General features: G+C 40.1%; 1 protein-coding gene across 2 annotated transcripts in view; it reads right to left on the bottom strand.

The window, feature by feature from the left end:
* The window catches only part of LOC126774280 (low-density lipoprotein receptor-related protein 2), a 212,503-nt gene that overhangs the window by 10,475 nt on the left and 179,749 nt on the right, over positions 1 to 22,279 (bottom strand). For both annotated transcript variants that reach the window (XM_050495717.1, XM_050495719.1), the window contains 15 exons: positions 18,980 to 19,111; positions 10,118 to 10,226; positions 9,545 to 9,711; positions 8,776 to 9,030; positions 6,380 to 6,556; positions 5,904 to 6,127; positions 5,543 to 5,812; positions 3,807 to 5,412; positions 2,992 to 3,251; positions 2,602 to 2,754; positions 2,333 to 2,483; positions 1,978 to 2,268; positions 720 to 1,898; positions 454 to 558; positions 36 to 381 (listed from right to left, as the gene is read on the bottom strand). In XM_050495717.1, coding sequence (XP_050351674.1) covers positions 36 to 381; positions 454 to 558; positions 720 to 1,898; positions 1,978 to 2,268; positions 2,333 to 2,483; positions 2,602 to 2,754; positions 2,992 to 3,251; positions 3,807 to 5,412; positions 5,543 to 5,812; positions 5,904 to 6,127; positions 6,380 to 6,556; positions 8,776 to 9,030; positions 9,545 to 9,711; positions 10,118 to 10,226; positions 18,980 to 19,111 — 5,425 coding nt within the window. The remainder of the gene's footprint in view (positions 1 to 35; positions 382 to 453; positions 559 to 719; positions 1,899 to 1,977; positions 2,269 to 2,332; positions 2,484 to 2,601; positions 2,755 to 2,991; positions 3,252 to 3,806; positions 5,413 to 5,542; positions 5,813 to 5,903; positions 6,128 to 6,379; positions 6,557 to 8,775; positions 9,031 to 9,544; positions 9,712 to 10,117; positions 10,227 to 18,979; positions 19,112 to 22,279) is intronic.

Genomic DNA, 22,279 nt, shown 5'->3' with positions numbered 1-22,279 from the left:
ACCTGATAAGGATTAGCTAGAACGTTTTTACTCACCCTTCCGTAGGATCCAAACACAATCCCTTGGGTTTTGCGATCGACATTCTGCTACCGTCATTTGCAAATACCACGGTCCTGAATTTTACTTTGCCATCGACTCGAACCAATTCAATATTACTTGCAGCTTTATTTGCCATGAATAAGTTACGCCCTAGCCAATCGAAAGCAATAGCAGAAGGAGATCCAACTATGCCAGTATCTTGGCCAAGGAATTCCACTTTGTTACCACCTCCGTACGGCATGGTATAGATCGTACAGTTCTCATCGTCTTCGCTATCGCCCGATATAGATTGAAGCCAGTAAAGCAAGTGACCTTGGCGATCGTAGTCCAGTTGTACACCACCTAAGTTAATGAAATACGTTATTAAATATAATATAATTAGCCATATCGAAAGAAAATTTTGAAAAAATTTACCTTGGATTCCAACAACGGGAGGTAATTGTCCAGCTCTTCCAGAACCATCTGTTGCCAGATCTATGATTTGCGATCCTTTTAAAACCATGAGATAAGAATTTTCCTCTGAAATGAAAATATTGAATGTTATCAGTAAAAAATTTTGAAGGGGACATTATTTTGACCGATTTTACTACGCAAAACATTTTAATATATAAAGTCTATATTTATAACGAGTAATAATAATAGATTAATTTTAATATTACAAATAAAAAATAATAAATTACCTTCAATACATTTTCCATCAGGCAACAATTTATATCCTGGCTTGCACATGCAACTGTACCCAGTTGTGTTGTTTGGGCTCAACAAACAAAGATGTTGGCATGTATCCTTCTTACACGGTGAAGGATATTGTGGTTGTAACGATGGATGGTGGACGTGAATAGACAGAGGCTGTGATATTAAATGAGAAACTACAGTTTGATTCGTTCCCTTGAACTTATGAGCCGACAGGACCCTGTTCAACTGTCGATCGGTCCAGTATAATGTATCTTCAAACAGAGTGAGCGAATGCGGATGTAATAAGTAATGACTGCCAGCTAAGACTTGTTGACGACCGGAACCGTTATAATAACAGAAGTCGATAAAGTCCAGCTTCGAATCCGCGAAATACACCCGCTGCGTGGCGGTGTCTAGGGTTAAGCCATTTGGCCAGTATATTTTTGTGGTTATAATAGCCATGCGTTGAGTTCCATCCATTCCGACTCTTTCAATTCGAGGGTTCTCTCCCCAATCGGTCCAGAATAGCCATCTCGCGTTAGGCGCTGGGTCCAGACACATTCCTCTCGGTTGCGTGATGTTACCACTCAACAGAGCCGTCCTGGCACTCCCGTCCTCTCTCGCCACCTCGATAGTGTTCAGCTTACTGTCCAGCCAATAAACGTTCCCGGCAACCCAGTCGTACGCCAACCCCTCCACCAAGTCCAAGCCGGTCGAAACGATAACCTGAGGTTCGCCGCCACGATCCAGGCGAGATATCTTCTTCAACTTCATGTCCGACCAAAATATCGTACCGGTGTGCATGTTCGAGGCGGTCGCGACGACGTTCTCCACGTTTATCGGCACCCTCTCGAGGCCCTGCTCGTTCAGGTCGGCAACGAGGATCGAGTGCCTATTGGAGATGATCAGGAACGCGCTCGAGTGGTTGTCGGCCTTGCAGCCGTGCTTGTCCACGTTGAGGCGGTACCCGGCCACGCAGCTGCACACGTACGAGCGCTTCGTGTTGGTGCAGACCTGCGAGCACAGGCCCGGCGGGTCGCACTCGTCCTCGTCCTCGCACGTCAGCCCGTCCGCGCTCAGCCGCTCGCCCGCCGGGCACACGCACAGCGGGCCGGCGGGCGTCGGCCGGCACTCGCCCGGGCACGACGAGCCGTGCGCGCACGACGCGAAGTCGCACGCCGGACCTGCGGGTGGACACGGCCAGTAGTGCTGCGGCACTCGGGGCTCGGACGGCACGGGACTAGGGAGGGGATGGGGACTCACCCTCGTCGGCGCCGTTCGGGCAGTCGAAGTTGGTGTCGCAGACCTGCGTGATATTGACGCAGCGGTCGGCGACGCCCGGGCACTGCCAGCCGCCCGCCGGGCATCGGAAGGGCGGCGGCTCGCAGGCGTGGCGCAGGCCCTCGTCGGAGCCGTCGCCGCAGTCGTCGCGGCCGTCGCACACGGCGGCGCGGAACACGCAACGCGCGTTGTCGCAGCGGAAGTGGCCCGCGCCGCACGCCGCCGCACCGCACTCGGCCGGCTCGTCCGACACGTCCTCGCAGTCCGGGGTGCCTGCGGGCGCGGGGGGGGAGGTCAGCGACTGCGGGGCTCGCGGGCGGGGCGCGCCGGCACTTACCGTCGCAGTACCACGTGCGCGGGATGCACAGGCCGGACGCCGCGCACTGGAACTGCCGGTCGGCGGCGCACTGGTGCGGCGCCAGCGACGGGCAGCCCGCCTCGTCCGAGCCGTCGTTGCAGTCGGGGATGCCGTCGCACTTGTACGCCTCCTGCGGGGAATACAGTAGGCAGCTCCGTATACATTTTGAAATAATAATTCACACGTTAAGACCACGAGTCAAATTATATCTGGTGCAAACATGTAACTGATTATTGTGCGTTATTCACCTGAACGCACTGCTTGAGGTCGGCACACTTGAACTGAGACGCGAGACATGACACGGGCGGGCAGTCGGCCTCGTCCTGCTTGTCGAAGCAGTCGTCGTCTCCGTCGCACACCCACGAGGCGGGGATGCAGTGGCCGGTGCGAGGACATGTAAACTGAAATTATATTAAGTTGCCCGATTATTAAATATCTAAATAATAAATATTAACTTAATTCCAATCTTTTCTGCACTAAAATTAAATTGCAATAAAATACCTCATGTCACCATGACGATAATACTGCTTCATTGAACCGATGTACAATTTTATCAATTGTATGTACGTCTAATATAACAATAGCAAAAGCAAGCCTCTCGTGACGTGACCAATGAGATACGTCGAAAATAAGCTTACCTGGAAGTAGGCGCACGTTTTGTCAGCGCAATGAGAGCCCTCGTCGGATCCGTCCCCACAATCATTTTCCGAATCGCATTTCCAGGTGTTGGGCACGCAGCGACCGTTCCCGCACTGAAACTGCGACGAGCTGCACGTCACGTTGACGCAGCCAGTCTCGTCCGAATAGTCACCGCAGTCGTTCTCGGAATCGCATTTAAAAGTCGCGGGAATACAACGACCCGACTTACACATGAACTCTGATGAGCTGCAGGTCATTTCTGTAAATATTTGTGATACTTTCAGAAATTCAATTCTTTAAAAAGTGATTTTCTCTTCTAGGAAATATATTAACGTATGAGTCAGGCAGAGCCGGGTATAGAGGTCTGGAGGCCCCAGGGCAACGAAAAAACGGAGGCCATTGATTATTTTCCGAATAAACAATTTTTTTTGTCAGGTGTTTAATAATTTATTGCAAAACAAACCAAATCGTTTAAGAAAAATATGATGGTATACATAATGTATTAAATGCGTTTACTCGTCGAGATTGGCATGTTTTTCATTAAAAAATTTCTATGAGGACCTCTCGAGGAGGCCCCGGCCCTATAGCCCCAGATGCCCACTACCCCTAAGGCAGGCCCTGGTGTCAGGGGTCAAATATTGAACGATTTATAAAAAGTGGCTTAATTGTTAATTTTGAATCAGTGTTGCAATAATACACAATATGAAATTTCAAATTTAGTATCTAAAACATTATTCATCGTACAAGAAAATCGCTTAACTATCAATTTTACAAAATATGTGATAGATATTTAAGTCATATTACTTAAACTTACTAGTACAATTCTGTTCCTCGTCGCTGTTATCCAAGCAGTCGTCGTCACCGTCGCACACCCAACTCTTCGGGATACATCTTTGATTATTGCAAGTAAAATCCCATGTATTGGGACAGGCCTGAACTGGTGGTTCTGAGTTTGGATCCGCTATACAGCTCGTTTCATCCGGCGCTAATTTTTCGCCGTAAGGACATCCACATTTAACAGTTAACAACTCCGTGTTGTTCCTTGGAATAGCGAAGCAGAACTTTTGACAGTTGCCATTGTTTCTAGCACAGGGCTGCATTGGTTCAATCTTTTGAATGTCCTCACTGTATACTTTAACACCATAAAGTCTATTCATTCGTGGCTCTCTAACCATAATATCCTCCTGTTCGCCCGTCAATTTGTGCAAACGAACAATTGCATCTAATCTCCAGTCAGTTATATAAATGAAATTGTTATAGATGACGATCGAGAATGGATGTCTAATCAATCGAGAATTCACTGTCTTTACGTCAGTGCCGTCTAATTTGGCGTGTTGCACGTGATCCAGTAGAGCATCGCACCAGTAAACTCGGTTTGCATCGAAATCAATTGATAATCCATTTGGCCATCCTAGGGTCAAATTTTCAAAGACCAATAGACCGCTTCCATCGGTATTTGCTCGACTGATGTTCGCTGGACGATCCCATTCCGAGAAGAAAATATACCCTTTATTTGGATGTACCACAATAGCTCTGGGTCTCTTCAGGTCCTTCAATAGTATCCTTTTGTAGGCTATATTTCTCGTGGATAAAACATTTAGTGTTCCTTTTCGAGAATCAATATAGTACAAGTTCTTGGAGGCCCAGTCCACGGCCAAACCTTCGACGCCTTCATTTTGCGACGCCAAAACAATTTCTTTTGTCGTTCCATTTCTATGTATCCTATAGATAACGTCCTGGAGGACGTCAGAATAGTATATGTGTTCGTCTCTAGCATCAAAATCCAGGCCTACAAACCTCGCTCTTCTTGACACGACGGGTAAAATAGCTTCACTAAAACCTTCGATGACCGGGTCTATAACCTTGCCCTTGATGAATCGTTGTTGAGAATACATAAGGAAGTCTTTTACTATATCGCAATTTCTTAAATCAACCTGTAATTGATATCCAATATTGCAAGCGCATCGGTAGCCTAATCCTCCGTTCTGAAGCGCTGTCACTATACACATCTGAGAGCATCCTCCGTTGTTATTTCCGCACGGATTGTTGACGGAGGTCTGTTTTAGAGAATGTACAATTGTTAACGCCTTCGGTTCTCTAATATCTTTCGTTTTGTATATCGCCTGTATACTCGTGGAACCTTCGTATTTATTAACGGAGCTAATTCCTTGTTTAGTGCTATCAGACCAGTAAACTCTATCTTCAAACAGAGCCAGTCTCGACGGACTCGGGACTTGTTGACCTCTCAAGACTAAGAAACGGTAGTTGCCATCGTAATCGACGGTCTCAATATAATCTAGTAATGAGTCGCACCAAAATATACGCCTAGCAATCGTGTCGACCGCTATACCGGACGCTTTGTACGTCGTTTCGGAAACTATCGATTTGGAGTGGGTTCCATCCATATTAGCTCGGATAATCTGAAAATTATTTTTTTATATTTGTAAACATTGTCATAAAAAAATAAACGCAAAACAGTTGTCGGAGGACTCATTTATAACCAAGGACAAGAACTTCTCCGAACGGAAAGCTTCCTCACTGGCTACTCACCTGGCTACTGTCGGCGACGAACATCAACCCGAGAGTGGGATCCAGCGCGATGTCAGCGGGGTTGGTGAGGTTGGAGCCCAGCACCACGGCGTGCCAGCGCCCGTCCAGCTCGAACACGTCAATTTTCTGCCCGATCGCGTCCGCCACGTACAACTTGTCTCCCACCCAGTCCACGGCCAGCGCGACCGGTGCCCACGAGCCCGCCACGGAGATGTCGGTCCCGCCGTACGAGCCGACGCCGGCCGGAGCGTTCAGCGGCTGCGAGTGGATCTAGAGCGACGAGGGCGGGTCGGTTTTTAATCGAAATTTCAAACGCGCCAGCGAATAATCGGCATCGACAATCGTCTCGGTTCACGCTCACCTTCCTAGTCTTGAGGTCGGACCAGAAGAGCAGGTTGCGGCGGTAGTGGTAGTCGAGGCCGGCGGCGGCGGACGCGTCGGCGAGCGGCGCGGGCGCGCGGCCCAGCAGGTCGAGGCGCAGCGCGCCGCGCTCGTGCGCCAGCGCCAGCCACGCGCCCTCCGCGCGCGCCGCGCAGCGCCCGCCCGCGCCCTGCGAGTAGCCCGGCGCGCACGCGCACGTGTACGCTGGGGGCGCAGGTAGTGCTTTATTGTTTAAATAGGAGAGACTGGCGAATATTTCGCTCGATGCTGACCGGACGCCACCCCCTCTAGATATTGACATTGTAGAGGATGTTACCGTGGGAACTAAAATATTATGTCACCTGTGTCCTTGTTCACTCGCCCTCGAATCGCCTCAGTAGTAGGTCTCGTTGGCTGTACGATATGTGATGGCGTAATGTGTTAGTGATTATTTAGTGATCCTCGACAGAAACTCACATCCCGGCGTGTTGATGCACAGCTGGTGGCACGGGCCCCACTCGCGGCACTCGTCGCGGTCCACGCACGTGCGGTTGTCGGCGGAGAGCATGAGTCCGCCGGCGCACGCACACGCGCCTCCGTTGGGCGACGCCACGCACTTGTACTCGCAATCCAGTGCCGGGCACGACAGTGTCGCTAATGACAATTTTTTTTTATTATTATATATATACAAATTGTCATCAGAAAGTTCCATGTTTTACCATTGATCCATGGCTCATTTATGAGAACATAAATAAATAGTCCAAAATCTTTTTTTTTTTTCAGCCTTTTGCCGTCCACTGCTGGACGAAAGCCTCCCCCATAGAACGCCAACCATCCCGATCTGGGGCAGTCCGCATCCATCCCGAACCTGCCACCTTTTTTAAATCGCCGGCCCATCTTGTCACAGGGCGTCCTACACTACGTTTGCCTAAGCGTGGTCTCTACTCCAACACGTGTCGGCTCCATCGGCCATCAATGCGCCTGGAGACATGACCAGTCCACTTCCACTTCAGCGAGCTAATTCTAAGCGCGATGTCGGTGATTTTAGTTCTCTGGCGAATGTCCTCATTTCGGATTCTATCTGCCAGAGAAACCCCAAGCATCGCGCGTTCCATTGCTCGCTGAGCGACCCTAAATTGGTGGACCAGTCCTACGGTAAGTGTCCACGTTTCGGCACCGTAAGTCATTACAGGTAGGACGCACTGATTGAAGACCCTGGTCTTAAGCGACTGTGGGATCGACGATTCAAAAATTTGACGTAACCTCCCGAATGCCGCCCAGCCCAAACGTATTCTTCTTTTAGCCTCCTTCTCAAAGTTGTGCCGGCCAAGTTGTATAGTTTGGCCCAGGTAGATATATTCCTGCACAACTTTAAGTGGAGAGCCATTTACGACCACTGGTCTCGGGGATACATGACGGTTTGCCATAATTTTGGTCTTTTCAATGTTCATCCCGAGACCTACTTGTCTTGAAGAAACGCTCAGGCTGTTTAGCATCTCTTCCAAATCCTGCAGAGTCTCCGCCATAATGACAATGTCGTCGGCAAATCGCAGATGTGTAATGTGTTGGCCATTTATATTAATGCCACGTCCGTTCCAATCGAGCGTCTTGAAGACGTCCTCCAATGCATTGGTAAAGAGTTTCGGTGATATTACATCTCCCTGTCTTACCCCGCGATGCAATTGGATTGGTCTTGTGCTCTGATCTTGTACTTGGACGGTCATGGTTGCGGCTTCGTACAAACACTTCACCACCTGAACATACCGACAGTCAATTAGGCATCTCTGCATGGATTCCAGAACAGCCCAGGTCTCGATGGTATCGAAGGCTTTTTCGTAGTCCACAAACGCTAGGCATAGAGGCTGATTATATTCCTCGGTCTTCTGTATTATTTGCCTTAGTGTGTGTATGTGGTCTACGGTACTGAAGCCTTTTCGAAACCCAGCCTGTTCCACGGGTTGGAAGTCATCGAATTTTCGGGCAAGACGATTCGTGATTACCCTCGAAAACAATTTGTAAACATGGCTTAAAAGTGAAATGGGGCGGTAGTTTTTCAGAAGAGCTTTATCGCCCTTCTTGAAAAACAGCACCACCACACTTCTGCTCCATGTCTTCGGTGTTATACCATTGTGGAGGACGGAATTAAAGATGTTAGCCAGCTCTCTCAGAACTGGTGTGCCTCCTGCTTTGAGAAGCTCTGAGGTAATTCCGTCATCTCCTGGAGCCTTGTTGTTTCCAAGTTGCCCGAGAGCAATCCTAATCTCGCCCAAATCGATGTCGGGAAGATCGTCTGATAGATGGCGTGTTAGTCTGGCTCGTGGGTCATCCGCACTGTGGGACTTAGGTGGAGGTACTCGTGATGAGTATAAATCGCCATAGTACTTTTCGACTTCAGCTAGAATCTCTGGTTTTGAGGTGACGGTTGTGCCTTGTATGGTTCTGAGTTTTGTCAGATGACAACAGGAGGTATGTGACTTTGCAAAAACCTTTGAGCCCCTATTGAGTGCTATAGCATCTTCAATATTCCGGGTATTCGCTCGTCTTGTGTCACGCCTTATTAGTTTTTTAACCTTCCTGTTAAGTGCCTGACACTCAGATGGCGTCATGTTCAGCTGTTCTCGTCTCCTCGTCATCTCGTTCAGAGTTTCGCCTGAGAGCTTCGACTTACGTCCATTGCTCTTTTGTCGAAAGTAATTTTGGCCTACCTCGCGGATGACACGCACCAGACCATTGGTGGCGTCGTCAATGCCCTGCCTGGTTTCCAACATGGCAAATCGGTTCCAAAATCTATGAATTAGAATTTTGCTCCGCATTATTAATTACCAGTAGACAAAATTATAAATAAATTATGCTCAACTGTCAGTAAAACTTACAGCAAGCGTTTTCCTCATCGGCATTATCTTCGCAGTCTCGTTTGCCGTCGCAGAGCTGAGTCCTCGCAATGCATTTGTGTAAGCCTCCCGGTCCACCCTGAGGGCAAAGGTACTTGTTGTCTGGACAAGCAATGGAGGTGCAGTTGGCCTCGTCGGACCCGTCCGCGCAGTCGTTGTACCCATCGCAGTGGTAGCTGCTAGGGATGCAGAGCGCATTGCTGCAACGGAACTGGCCGACATGGCAATGCGGGAAACCTGTAATACATATAAATAACGACCCGTATGATTTTATATTTACTTATTTATTTATTTATGATTTTAGATATAATCGTATAAAAATTTGTTTCACCTTACATTCTCACAGTTACTATTTATAGTGACATATAACACGTACATATACTTACAATAATAACAAAATCAACAAAGTATTAAATATAAAACTAAACAATGCGCACAAGACCACAATAGTTATTAAATCCTAATCTGTGCTAATATTATTTTATGTACTAGCTTTTCCTCCTGTGTGAATCTTATAATTTGTATGCCTGTGTGTTTATCAAGGTACCACCATATCTCAAGGTACTCTAATCAAATTTCATAACCATCGATTCAATGGCTTAGCCGTGATGAGGTAACGAACAGACAGACGGTAATTTCGCATTAATGATATAAAGGCTGAACAACTCTGATAAAATTTCATCATGAATTCTTAATCACTTTCATACACCTGGATTATTTAAGATTTTATTCAAATTAAAAAAATACTAACTGCAGTTCGTCTCGTCAGAGTTATCGCCGCAGTCATCTCTGTGGTCACATTTCGAGGACAAGTCTATGCATTTGTCTCCGGTCGCACATCTGTACTGGTCCAAACGACAGGCAATTGTTTGTCCCGGACAATCTTGTTCATCTTTACCAGTTCTACAGTCTAAATACCTGAAAAAAAAACCGGTTAAGATATTAGCTCGGTGAAAGAAAAGATCGTAAGTAAGAGTACATTCACAGTAAACAAGATATATAAATAGTTTGAAGAGTGTGAGTTTTGCCAAGCAATATTTGACATTAATGCAATATATGGCATATGAGGTGATCTCACATGGCCAAAGTGCTGCTACACTTCGAACTCAAATCATTGTTTACTGTGTAATGGTATTATATGACATATAGTGATGGAATATAATACTGTCTGCATTAGGCTTACACACCATTCACATACGAACTCTGATATACATTATTACACTACATTATTTTTTGACAGAATAGACGGTCGTCTCAAATGACTATTAGGATCTTAACGTCTGGTACTGAAGTAATTAGTATACGAAAAATTATAACAACAAACCCGTCACATTTCTTCTCCTTTGGTATACAAGGACCCTGCGTCGAAACCTTGCCCGATCCGGCGCCCTCCATGCCGCACTGAAAGTCATCAGTTTGACACTTGCGGTAGACTGAAATGATTAACAAAATGTTTTAATTCAATTTTCATATCAAGATGATAATGATCGTTCACTGATAAACCGATTTTGTCGACGGTGGAAATATTCAGCGGCGGCCGTTTCCAAATATTTCAATATTATAGGCTATATACTGGACGAATAAGTGCAGAACCGAGGTTCAAGTGTAGTACTGTAAACTTCCTACTAATAATAACTTCATAACTTCGGGATAGTACTCAGAATTTCTTGATAGAAAATCCTAATAGTCTGACCTCTCTGTCAACATACAAGCGAATGACAGGCCAGTCCATTTAAAAAACATAAGTTACTTATTGGAGAGACTTAGATTGATTGTAACAAATATCTTGAGATTCATAGTTGACTTACTAAACACACAATAGATGAAGAATAAATAAACGTTACAAAGCTGAATTAAAATTCGAGTACACAATTTGTATTCATATACCGCTGGGTTGCCGAACGAGATGCAAAGGAGGTGTTAGATTTTACGACAGACTGTTAGTGGCGTTCGCTACACTTAGATAATGCGATTTTCATATAAAGTTATGTAAAAATCCCCGATAGAGAGCGCCTTTGTAGTAGCGAAGCGAGATCGCTCCTTCCAGCTTTACCTCTGTTTATAAAAGACGGCTTTCTCACAAGTTACAAAAATTGGTGAAAATGAAAAATTCCTAAAGGATTGAACTTATCAGTTTAAAGGAGTCTTAAATATTGGTAAATATTTAACGATGAAATTCTATTTCCAAAGATTCCCGTTGTTTGAACGTGGATTTATGAAATAAATATTCTTAAGCCGATAGGATTAATCCCAAGGCTTTGTACTGTAAATATAAAACGTTCTAAACGAGAACGAAACGATGAGTAAACGATGTAGTTATTAATTACTAATCTAAATCTGAATTTCTGCCACGTCCACCACAAGTATCCAACAATCCGGATTTGAGCTGCGTGTTGGAATAAGCTCCAAACCTTCTCCTCAGTAGGAACAGAAGGTTGTAGTCCAGCAGTGGGACATTTAAAGACTATGACTTTACTTTTTAATCAATTAAACAACTGCAAAAATACAGCGACAACGTGGATCTCAAACGAGACTCGCGATGTTCAATTTCAGCGAGCTTAACTACTCATGCACTGCGGTGAAGGAAAACATCCCATAAACATATTTCTTTCTTTTGCGATTGATTTTGTAAAACGTACACATTTATAACTCGAATTTTAAATACAATATACAGTGCCGTTCACAAACTTCAAAACTTTGGCTACGATACGCAGGAAACGAATGTTAAAAAACAAGCAATGTATAACGTTCCTTAAGACAATCAACTGTTGTACATTTTTTTATATATGGTAAGCGGACGAGCATATGCACCACCTGATGGTAAGTGGTCACCAATGCCCATAGACATTGGCATTTTAAGAAATGTTAACCATCGCTTACATCGCCAATGCGCCACCAACCTTGGTAACTAAAATGTTATGTCCCTTGTGCCTGTAATTACACTGGCTCACTCACCCTTCGAAACGATAATTGCGGGTTCAAACCAGTCAAGCAACACGGAATTTTCACGATGACAAGCTGAAGGGGTCAGGATCGAACTTGCAAGTAGTTACGCTATTGCACAGTATAATTCATAAAAATTTTTTTAGACTGTTTCGTTAGTCTAGTAGCTAGTTTATAAGACCGCAGATTCTAAGATCTAGAGTTCAAACCCCGAGTCAGACTGAAAAAGTTAGACGTGTTCCCACTCCCGTGCCTCTGAAAGCACGTACAGCCGTTAGTCCCACATACTTATGAGTGAGGAAATAAAGATTTCAATTTATTTGCGTACACACTTGTGCACTATAACATGTCCTGCACAGTTGGCTAGTCTCTTTCTTCTCAAGTATGTTTGCCGTGTCTGTCAGGAGAATTAAAAGAAAATATCAAAAGTTTTTAATAGTCATTTTTAATGACCTATGCGACTTCGAAGCAAAATAGTACGGTACGATTCTCGTGTTATGGTAACGCAATGGTGGCTCGCATCAAAAACATGAACTCGTCGGGGCGTGAGAGACGTTTCCAGATCACTGACGACACTACTACCATAGGCGATATGGAAACTGGATACTTTGTACATTTAAAAGCTTTCATTCAGTCCATTATACGTAACTAAATGTTACTTGGGTATTTTTTAAATTAATTTCTTTATTAAAGTGCTATATAAGACGACAAACTTACGAATTATATTAACTTTAAAACGTTTTTTTTTCTCCATTTGTAATAGGTAGGCGGACTGTTAAATGGGCCTGATGAGGTTAATAGACATTGGCGCTGTAAGAATTATTACTTACATCAGATGTTATTGAAAAGTGTTATAAGCTAATGCTGCAAGGCAAAAGCCTCCTCTACTCTTGAGGAGAAGTCGTCGGTACACATGTGACAGATTTTTTGCAGACTAGTCTCAATTGTATTTATTTTAGTACATGAATTACATGTAAAAACTTTTTTTTTTATAAATACTAATATTTAAAATGATTTTATGTCAAAGAATTTACATCAACAAAGATAAATTTAACGAACTTATCGTTCTTGTGGAAAAGTACATAGATGTCCTTATATTAATATTTCAAGACATGATGTGTTAGTTATTCAAGATTATTAGTTATGTTTGCGTGTATTTTGGGCATGTAAACGTATTTCTTGGGAATGCTGTTGCGTGTGTCGGTTTCCTAATAACTTGCGGGTTCTTGAGTTCGCTTCGGGTTCGCTTTAATACTTTAAAAAATCCTTCGCTTACAACATCCACTGTCAGACAATAGGTAGCTGTGTCAGACAAATTCAGACAGATTTACCAAGTAATATTAATGCTGTTTACATACGTGCCTTTTTGTACATATAAACATGTTCTGTTTAATAATTTAATAAACAAAATGTATAAAGTTAAATTTATCAAGTGTGTAGACTCAATATGATCAAGCTCAGTTCATTTGGGATGTTTTATCTCATTACACATTCCCTGTTCAAGCCTCGACGCTCTTTGTGCAGCGCTGCGAGATTAAATGCAAATTTTCACGAACACACAACATGTATTATTATTAAAATTGATAAGATAATCAGGTCAGTTCATTATACATAATGTTACTGAAGGATTATTTTCATTAATTTCTTTATTTGAGTGTTTTTACGACAAAACTCAAGACTGATGTTTATTAAACTTGAGAAGTTTTGTTTTTCATTGATGAAAGGTTGGCGGAGTAATACATGGGCATGATATGATTGACATTGGCGCTGTAAGAAATATTACTAACATCGCCTATGCGCCACCAATCCACCAACATTGGGAACTAAGAAGTTGTGACTGTTATAACATTGTTATATTATATACAATATAATACAATCCTAACTAACTTTGAAAAGTAATAAAAAATAATAAGCAAGAAAAACTAATTTAAATCTTTTTATATATAACTCTGTACCTGTGTTTGTCAACTAACTGCTCCTAAACAACTAGACCGATTCGGATATAATTTTGTGTGTATATTTCAATGGGTTCCTGGATGGTTTAAAAACACAATTGGATCGGTAGGTGGCTTTGCCTATTTGAACAAAGGACGATGCCTGCCGGATCCGTTAGTACAATATAAATACAATTTACCTTAACAATGTTGTTAAATGCTAGCGCAATATAACAGCTAGAGAGGAAAATAGTGTTATATTATTAATTTCTTAAACGAAGCAAGTGGCTGTATTACATAAAAAGGTATACACAACCCGAGGGAGTAAGGCTGCCCTACACATTTACATATTTTAAGTCAAAATTCAGCGAACGTCATATTTTACGATCCACGTCACCCACGGGGACCGACGGCAAACTCTAAAGTACTCAAATAAATGTCGTATTTATTTGAGTACTTTAGAGTTACGCTACAATAATAAAACTACTACTATAATAAAATCCGCTCTAATGCGATGTTTGCATCTTGATTGGGGTTTATATAGTTGAGTGTGACTGCCCAAAAAAGGTGTGTTATGTTTTCAACGGTCATGTGCGTAACTATTAGATACTTAGACAGATTTGGATGGGGTGTATGGGGTATCGTTAGAATCCTTACATCATCCCGAGTGACATTTTCAATACATTTTTACTATTCAGTTCGTTTTTGTTATAGTAAACTAGTTTTTTAATTTTTGTTGACATCGCCATAATTACTTATTTGAAATCATAACCTTGCAGGTTCTTTAAATACTCTCATTTAACTTTTAAAGTATTATCGTTATCCAGTTGGGCTTTGTGCAGGGCTGTCTGTGTGGGTAACACCCATTCATCATTGATGCTACCGCCAAACACCAGTACTCCATCTGTGCTCGGTTTTTTTTCTTGCGCTATATCATTAGGCGGTATATTTACCCATCTACTATTATTGAATATTTAAAAAAGATTGGGTAAGAGAAAGATTATATTGATAAAAAATATAAAGAAATGAAACATAAATACTATAATTTCTAAGAGCTGATAATTTAGTTAGAGTCAGCGCTAATTTTACGTCAATTCTGTTATTGTGTCAAAAACTGTGAAGTCAGAGACCGTGAGGGAAAGAATAAAATAATTGAGCCCATTAAAACTTTCGCCAGAACTCGCTGGAGAATTGAAACGGAACCAGCCGAGCATACCGATACGCTTGCAACAATGGCGACCATATAATATATCTTATTTTATAAAAATAATAACAATAATAAATATAATATTTATAAAGAGGCGGAATTAAATTTATTTGATAATGGTGTGGAAGTATACAAGGTTAAAATATCATAATATGTTAGTCTAAAACTAATTTATATGTATACGTATTGTTTTGCTTGGATGGATGTTTCTTGTTACACAATATATATATATATATATGTTTAAAATATTAAGTTAGAGTGAGCGAAGCTGAATTTTTTAAATTGCATGATGAGTTAGCCTAGCCTATAATTGCGATGTATAGTGTTCATAAGTGTCTTTATTTGAAGTTGTTATTTTTGGGACAGATATAAACAAACATTGTACATTGTGTTGGCTTCCTATAAAATAAAATAAAAATACATACAGATGTAACAACAACGTGACTGTGCGTATTTCAGTGATTAATCGGTCTATCGTTTTAAATCAAATTGCAGATTATTCGAGTAGGTTTTATCGAGCACCTTTGTATCGTCATTATACAGCATTATATTAATGTAGGGCGACCACGAAGAAACGGCCAGAAACTGAGTAGTTACACTTTTCAAATATTTCGAATACAAAGTGATATCAATGAAATACAAATAAATTTACATATTTTCTGCCTGAAAGGCAACAAGTACTACCTCCATGTTCTTTTACCGTCTCTATAATCTTGTGTGTAAATACACCATATTTATTCATGTTATTTTAACAAACGATTTTTTATTAATTTGTAAAGATAAAAATATCTGTAATGTTTTATTATATAAAGAAATATCTTGCCTCAGGAATGATTTAAAAACTTTGTGGAGTGGGGTAATTTATATGAGAGGCGTTTAAATATCATAAGTAATATTAAATATAAATTTCAATTAAAGAAAAAATAACGGCAAAAGTAATTACATTTTACGTATACTGACAGTTAATATGTTTAAATTCTGCTTCGTTGGCTTGATGTAAGGCCGTAGACCCGAAGGTCCTCGGTTCAATTCCCAGATCGGGCCAATAAAAAGTTATTGGGTTTTTTCTGTCAGAAAATTCTCAGTAGCAGCCCACAGTCTGGAAGTTGGAAGTGTATGTATTCCCATGTACATAATAAAAAATGATTCATAAGTTTAGCTAAGTCGTGATGCTTAGCCACCCCACATAACCCGGAGTTCTTATTATTAAACGCTCAGTTGCTCGGCAGCAGATTATGAGATTTGAATTTCGGGTCGGACCAAACAATGTATTTGTTTTTTTGGTCAATAAGTTCTTCATAGCAACGTAAAGCATGTAAAGCTTGCTAGTCCTGCACGTGAACTCTCTCCGATTGTGTTGGATTCCCGTTTCTTTATATTATGTTAGCGAGGGAATGCAATTTCATATGTGTTTGCGCACACACACCTGCACAGTTTATTTAGCGAGTCCTGTTGATTTCTCTTCTTAAATTATACTACCAACTGTATTGAATCTAAACTTTTAATTTAAATAAGAAAGCTTGTATGTGTGAACAAATCTCGGAAACTACCAGTCAGATTTGAATAATTAATTAATTTATTTATTATGAAAGAAAATACTTTTTTAATATATAAAGTATATTTTCAAATGAACGATGATTTCGAGTAACTTCAGTTCCGTTCAATGTTGACGTGGCTGAAGTCGCAAACTTCGTACTTTATAGTAATATTAATCTAATGCTTCGTAAGAAATAGAAAAGAATAATAAGAATATTTCCTGTCTTTGATTTATTCTGACTTCAGAAATCAATTTCAACTACATTATAACTTCAGGGATCGCGTTCTCGATCTTTTACTACTTACTTTGTACTTACGAAAAACTTTTTTCACACAAAAAGTATAGAAAATTATCATCGTTACTATAAAGATACGTAAATATTTAATAATATATTAATTATTTATTTCAAGTACGTAGATTTGTAATGACGCTCTAGAGTTAAAATACTAAAAAAATAAAATATAGTAGATAGAAGAGACGAACCTAGGAATTCCGGATATGCAATCTTCTATGAACAACGAGATATTTACTTAAAAAATACGAAACATAAAACACTTTTGGGTCTCTAATAAAAAAAAATCTCAGGCTCTGAAAACTTTTTTATATAAAATAGACGAACGAATAAATGGTTGGTATGATAAGTGGTCACAACTGTCCAGACATTGGCGCTGTAAGACATATTAACTATTTTTTACATCGCCAATGCGGCACGAACCTCGGGAACTGAGATGCTATCCCTTGTGCCTGTAGTGTCACTGGCTCACTCACACTTCAAACCTGAGCACAACAATACATTGTATTGCTGTTTGGCGGTAGTAAAGTGACCAAATCACCAAGTGAAAAAATGAACAATATCATATCTAAAACATAACAAATATTGCGCTATGTTTGGTGTAGTTGAGTAAATAATATGTTCCCCACTTCGATTTCGTTCCGAAATGTATTTGCACAAATCACGCACATCCTCGAATCCCAGAGGACGCGGTGTTAAGGAAACTACGAGCGACCGAAGCAAGTTTTAATACGTTCGCGGTGTGTCGTGATGTGCACAACATTCGATTCCAAGTTTAGCAGTTCACACCGCACCCACTTTATTCGCGCCGACTTTCTTACGGGTAACTTGGAACGAATTCTTTTGATAACATGTAGGTCTGGTTTTTCCTTCTAACTTCGCAACTATTGAAAACTATAATGTAAGATTATTTAAACAGAACTATTATTATTTCAGACATGGATAGTACCACCACACTACTCTAATGCTTTGGTGGTGGAAATACATGTGGCAGATGTGGTTTCCTCACGATTTTTCCTTCACCGCGGGAGATTTACATAAAATACCATTTGTATTTATAAAAAAGCACATGAAAACTCATTGGTTAATAATTCTTGTGAGGGATCAATGTGGACGCTTTTACAACAGAATCCCAGAAAACGTTCAAAATTATTCAATTGTGAAATTTAAAAGAATCGTTTATCAACGTTTATGTGCTAAACGATATTACAATACCAATGACTTTTTAAACCTTGGGAATCGAACGATCACCTCCAGGAGCTCCAAGCCAATCAAATAAAAAATATAATTCTACTATTATATAATACCTACAATTGTAAAATATGAGATACAAAAAAATCGCCTAAGATGTTTATTTCTGAACCGGTGGTAGATTTTTGACAATCAATAAGCAAGTATGTTTGCTACGCCTCTATTTAATATTTTTGACTCTGACATTGGTGCTTGACCGGGTTTGAACTATAGACTTCTAACATCATTACTGCTCCCATTACATCATAATTTTACTCATCATATTCGTTTTACATACTCAATATAATATAAAAAAAATATTCGTATCTAAAGATCGTAGATCTGTAAGGTTGAACAATCAATAATTTAATTAGAACAATTAGTAAGATATATCATTAATTAATATTTAAAACAATTTAAGCAACGTAATGATTGAGAATTATTCGGCCTTACTCATAAACGTTGCGTAGCGACTGTTAATTAAAAAACTAACGCCTTTACTAATAAACCTCGCCAATCATTTGATTTGTTAAAAAAAACTGTTTCTTCTCCTTTCATAATATTATGTCATTTTTTAAATGATCAAGTTTTGTTAGATGTTTTTTTATTAAATGAAATATAAATAAATATTGTATTACAATCTACTCTATCTAATCGAGACAAACCTGAGTAGTTGCCCCCGGGGACAATTTTATTGAGCGCACAATTATTTAATTTTTTTTTATTTTGTGTGCCTCATGAAATATTTTATAATATGAATAGAAAAGTCGGATGTTTGGAAGTTCATTTTTAGTTAAAAAAAATACAAAATATAGCAGTGTTTATACTCGTGCCTTGGAAGGCACTCAAAGCTGTTACTTCTGGAATCTCTATCTCCGGTTGTGTCGTTTTTTATTGTCGTATATGATTATGAGAGCGAATAAGATGAGCACTCTTCTGTGCATTTGTCTATTTTCTACTGCCAATGACCGCAGTGACGGAAATCGGTCGGAGGGATATAATCATGACTTGTGTAGGTGTGCAGTATAAAGAGGTGTACTCACTGCAGTCCGCCTCGTCGGTGCCGTCCACGCAGTCGACGTGCATATCGCAGCGGTAGTGCGGCGGGATGCAGTAGGTCTTGTTCCACACGTACTGACCGCACGTTAGCTGACCCGCTTCGCACTCTGGGGGCGCTGGGAACAGAGAAATATGTATTTAAAACTTAATTTTGCATTAAGTAGTCGGTATAAGTCGAGATGGCCCAGTGGTAAGAACGCGTGAATCTTAACCGATGAACGTGGGTTCAAACCCGGGCGAGCACCTCTAAATTTACATGTGCTTAATTTCTGTTTATAATTCATCTCGTGCTTTTCGGTGAAGGAAAACATCGTGAGGAAACCTGCATGTGTCTAATTTCATCGAAATTCTGCCACATGTGTATTCTACCAACCCGCACTGGAGCAGCGTGGTGGAATAAGCTCCAAACCTTCTCCTCAAAAAAGGGAGAGGAGGCCTTAGCCCAGCAGTGGGACATTTACAGGCTGTTACTGTAAGTAGTCGGTAATATAATATAAATATAATATAATATATATATAAACGGGCTCAAAAGTCTTTAAAGTGGAAAAACGATAAAACATACTACAAGCTGAAATAATAATAATGAATATCCTGTTTCTAATACTGTTGTCTGTCTGTTTTGATTTCAAGCAACTAAAATGAACAAAAAGTAAGAAATATTGTATTTATTATTAATACATGAAGTTTCTTTTTATTAACACTTATAGTTTTTCCTAGAAAATGTATAAGATATAATTTATGTACCGACTCAGCCCACTGAATTGTATATAACAACAACTTTAAACATAAAAATAAAAAGCAATTGATGTTACGTTTATATAGAAAATACTGTCAAGTCTAAGACCCGAGATGTTATTTTACAACTTGCTTTATTAAAACGTATTAGCTTCGAGGAGTTATATGAATGAACTTAAGACACGTAACAGATAAATAACAAGCTACAACGAGCTCGGTGAAACGTCGACCGTTACTCAATGCACTTCAGCAAAACGACTTCGGAGTCAATAAATATTCGAAGCACAGAGAAGGGATCAATCGTATACCGTCATTAGTACAAAGGTCGGGACCGACCTGTAATCAGTGTCGGCCATCAATCACGCTGGAGGGCTCTCGAGGCGATCGGAGTGTATGTAAGGTCCTTATCAGGGCTCCAATTGAATTTACGCGAATTCTCTCGAATGATTCAAAAACGATTTATTGTTTAATCGCGCAGTGATCTGAATCATGATCATTCTTTGGATGTATTGATTCATTAGTATTCAGCGGATAACGGTCGAATGGATTTAGAATAATAATTTTAGATTTTGTATCGCGTGGAAAGATTATATATCTCTTTATACTATATGACAGGAATTTTCCAAAAATCGCAAGCGTTAGTTGAATCATCAAATGGATTCAATGTAGGAAAAGGAATAAGTATATTACTGTTAAAGCCATTATATATCTAGGGGAAGACTCGAGTCGTAACATGTTGGGCTGCACCAAACGTTATCAACATTACGTTGTCCATTTGACAGATGAAACGAACTAAGACAACATCTTATTTCCTCTTGCATGAAACTTTGTTTGCATGAAATATTTTATAATCACGTCTCAGATATTTGTTTAGGCCATAAACGTGACGAATAAGTTCATATATTTATTTTCCATCTCATTCGGCCATTTCCTTTCGCGTCACAGAATGCGCGCGAAATATTACAAGTCATTCTTACAAGTGCAATAATAGTGAGGGGATTGAATACGATGTTTGCGCTCGACTAGTGATGCGACAGAGTATGGCGTGTAACAGTGACGACACACGTGCAGAATTTGGAATTTAGACTATCATGAATGTTTAACTTCACTTGTAAAAGTTGAGTGTGATTTGCTTGGTATCTATTTTGCATTAAATAATATTTAAATATCTTATTTGTTTATTAAAGCATTATTTATCTGTGGTAGAATGTTAAATTATATAATGATTCGTTTTTTTTTTGTTAATGAACCGATTTTGTTTTTTTTGAGTAGTTGTACTTAAATGGCTCCAAGGAACCTCAATGTCACTGGTATCAGAAACATTGTTAAGTATTTATTTGAAGCGTTTTTTAAGACAAAAGTCGGTTATTTTTTTCACAAAAGTATAGTAACCGTTTTAAAAGTGACCCGCTCGCGTGAACTGTCTGTACTTGCGAGTATGATTGATTGGTCCTGAACAATCGCAGCTGCGTAAGTGCCTGCGATATTGAGCTGTTTCACTGTACAGCACACCACTTAGCTATCCTTTTAACTCTTAAAACGCAGGGCATAAGATTTAAAATGAATAAATCTTTGGTGTGTACTCCGTTGCGATAGACTGCAATTCTCTTTTATTGTACCCAAATTACGGCCGTGATATATTGGAGAGCACTAAATGAAACTGCGATGTTTTCATTCAATTCGTCTCTTCGTTTAAAAAAAATATATATTACATTCGAGTATTCGCTAGTATTCGATGATTTGATTCATTTATGTTGCATGGCATTGCGCGAAAACAATCTGTGCCTAGTATATATTATTCTATATTCACATTCAGTGGTTTTAAATATTTAACACATACATTTAAGATGAATAGGAAATTTACCATAGGTTCCTGTTTGTTTGATTTTCTGTCCGTAACACGATTTTAACAAAACTCGCCTAGTCTAAGCACGATGAGTAAATATTATTTTTAAAAATAGTAACAGGCTAAATGTGTCCTCAATGTGTTTCCAGCTTTACCCTGTAATTAGGCTGTCACCAAGTCCTCATTTATTCAGGCATTATACGGTAACGTATCTATTGAATAATGGAATATTATTATACGTATTACGAACTCAATTTCGATATTAAACAGCACGACGAATTGATATTTCATTTATTATATTAATGATCTAATTAACGTAAAACGAACGTTTATTTGAGTGTAAAGGCTAATTTGTATAAATTTTCTTATCTATTAATTAATCAATTTTCACGTTGAATACTTTTATTATTATTTAAATGAAATTATAAATGTTATTCTTACTTTTATATAATAGTCCGATAGAGCAAAATCCTGACTGAATTAAGTCGACTATCGTTCACTCACTTATGAACTTGCCGATGTAATTGGCATTTGGTGTAATTGCCATTGCCAAAAAATTCTATTTTAAAGAATATGAGACAAGTAAAGCACATAACTACGATGAACAAAATTACCAATCCGACTCTCATAAACTAAAGTTTGTAGTCATTAAAACATTTTAGAAATATATGTATTAATAATAAGAGAACGATATACGAGTGTG

Source organism: Nymphalis io, chromosome 16, assembly GCF_905147045.1.
Source record: "Nymphalis io chromosome 16, ilAglIoxx1.1, whole genome shotgun sequence".
Taxonomy (NCBI): domain Eukaryota; kingdom Metazoa; phylum Arthropoda; class Insecta; order Lepidoptera; family Nymphalidae; genus Nymphalis; species Nymphalis io.
Note: the sequence above shows the minus strand (reverse complement) of the source record. Positions and strands in the feature narration are given on the sequence as shown.